At 54.9% G+C, this 2,011-nt stretch overlaps 1 protein-coding gene across 1 annotated transcript; it reads right to left on the reverse strand.

The window, feature by feature from the left end:
* LOC123169824 (BTB/POZ and MATH domain-containing protein 2-like) lies at positions 1-1,387 on the reverse strand. Its single transcript, XM_044587694.1, has 2 exons — positions 678-1,387; positions 1-551 (listed from the first exon to the last, which is right to left on the reverse strand). The coding sequence occupies exons 1-2, from the start codon at positions 1,310-1,312 to the stop codon at positions 152-154; spliced, it is 1,035 nt and encodes a 344-aa protein (XP_044443629.1). The 5' UTR covers positions 1,313-1,387; the 3' UTR covers positions 1-151.
* Positions 1,388-2,011: the final 624 nt, after the last annotated feature.

A 2,011-nucleotide genomic window follows, 5' to 3' on the forward strand; every position in this document is an offset into this window, starting at 1 on the left:
TATGAAATCATAAGAAGGGAGACGAGACGCTAGACGCTACGCTAGTACTGTACTTCAATCGCACATGTGCCTCCCGTAGCAATGATATTTCCCTTTTCCTACAGAGATGATATATGATGAAAGAAAATGGAATGGGGGCCTTCTAAACCCTTCACCACCCTTTATCAGACTGATCCCACACGAGTCTGATAGTCCGGAGCATCCGTTGCTGCTCACGCAACGGCATGTTCTTGTCGAATAGATCCAGCAGGACAGAGGGGGCGAGTGTCTTGAGCTGCTCCAAACCATCATATGACGCCGCCACAGCTTCCAGGTTATCAGGAGAAGAGAGGAACCTCATACACGCCTTCCTCAGCGCCGGGCAGCCGTACCGCTCGTCCAGCGCCAGGGCGGTGGCCACGGAGCTCACGTCGATCTTCTTGCACAGCGCCTGCTCGCAGGCGGCCCTCAACTTCTCCAGCTCATACCTGTCCGCCGCCATGAGCAGCTGCTCCACGGTCGTTGCCGGTGCCTCCTCGAGCTGCGCCGGCGGTGAGTCGGTGTAGATGAACCTGAGCAGCGCCTTGCACACGTCGGCGTCCATGCCGTCGACGCGTAGTTCAGCAATGTTGGCGCCGGTTGTCGGGGCGAGAGCGATTTCAGACTCAAATACGGGGGATCGGGCCTACAGCACCCACCGGTGCGCTCCGATCCTCTTCCCGTCGCCGAGGTGGATCATCACGTCGGCTGCTTCCGCGAGATGTAAGCCATGAGGAGGCTCCAAAGGCGCTGGTTCCGAATTGAGTTGCTCGGGCGCCGCAACCTCATCGGTGGTTCGCAGCCCGAGGTCGACTGTGACGTCGCAGAGGACGGAGAGGCGGTCATCCTTGAGGTACTTCTCTCTGTCAAGATCAAGATCTTTGTGTTTCATGAACTTTCTCCAGCCCCAGTAACCATCGTCTGTCTCGAAGCGGTGGTTCTCCATTATTTGGGTGCACGACGGCTCCCAGGACTTGTCGAGTATGCTCATCTTGTAGGTCGCCGTGACGTCGCCGGTCCTGGCGTGGCTGTCGTGCTGGAGGTGGAGGGAGACATGGCCCTCCGAATCTTTGATCCTGCCGTTCGGGAAGCACCTGATACGCCAGTCGTGGCCGCCGACACCAAACGGGCTTGACATGACGGCGACGCCATTGGCCGTCTTCTCCCTGAGTCGTGTGAACTCCTCGATCCGGAACACGTGAGAGCCGGCTGCCGGTGCCGTGCGGAGGGTGGAAACGGTGATCTGCTGGCGGCCGGCGGCGCGCATGGCAGACATGAGCCCGGACGTGGACATGATGCGGCCGGCCGCCCGGAGTTGACCAAGGACAGGAGACGATCGCCTAGGGCTCCTTTGTAGATCGTTCTTTCGTTTTGTACACGGCGGATCAGCACGGCATGCGCGCGTGTCTTTATATGGCTACTTCAACAGATGTGCTGAAAAAAAGGTCCATATCCAATGCAAACAAACCAAAGAGAGTCCTTACTTGGGCTGCAATCCGTTAGCAGATTTTGTTTCCTAGGAGTCTCGCCAAAATTATTTCCGCGAAACAACCTTTTCTCTTCAAAATAACACTATTTGCATGGTTATATTGTAAATGAAAAATAATTATTTCCACATCCGGTTTTGCTATTCATTAGTCACCTGAAAAACGAGTTAATGTCAGACGATTTTCCACGGCGCTGAGCACAAGGAGACGTGTGGGCACCGGTGTTGAAGCGAATGGCAACGACCCAGAGCCCGGGACGACGCACCAGCGGTATCCCAGAGTACAGGGGAGTTGGTGGTTGATTGTTCGGGTCCGTGGCGGGGTGTGCGCATGGGGCTGTCGAAGCCCGAGAAAAAAGTATGCCGGCTCGCCATGATGTTCCGGATTTAAGAGAAAAGGTTTTGCGTTCTACTCCTAGTTGCCAGATAAAAAAATGTCCTAGTTACCAGAATAATTTGAACCGATTTGCCATGATGTTCCGGGTTTAAGAGAAAATATTTTGCATT

The sequence above is a fragment of the Triticum aestivum genome, chromosome 7D (genome assembly GCF_018294505.1).
Source record: "Triticum aestivum cultivar Chinese Spring chromosome 7D, IWGSC CS RefSeq v2.1, whole genome shotgun sequence".
Taxonomy (NCBI): Eukaryota; Viridiplantae; Streptophyta; class Magnoliopsida; order Poales; family Poaceae; genus Triticum; species Triticum aestivum.

Bases quoted from the DNA above. Each gene is read 5' to 3' on its own strand.
- LOC123169824 (XM_044587694.1), bottom strand. From the start codon at position 1,312: ATGTCCACGTCCGGGCTCATGTCTGCCATGCGCGCCGCCGGCCGCCAG. The intron at 552-677 runs GTGGGTGCTGTA...GGCGCTGCTCAG, and splicing joins AAGAGGATCGGAGCGCACCG to GTTCATCTACACCGACTCAC.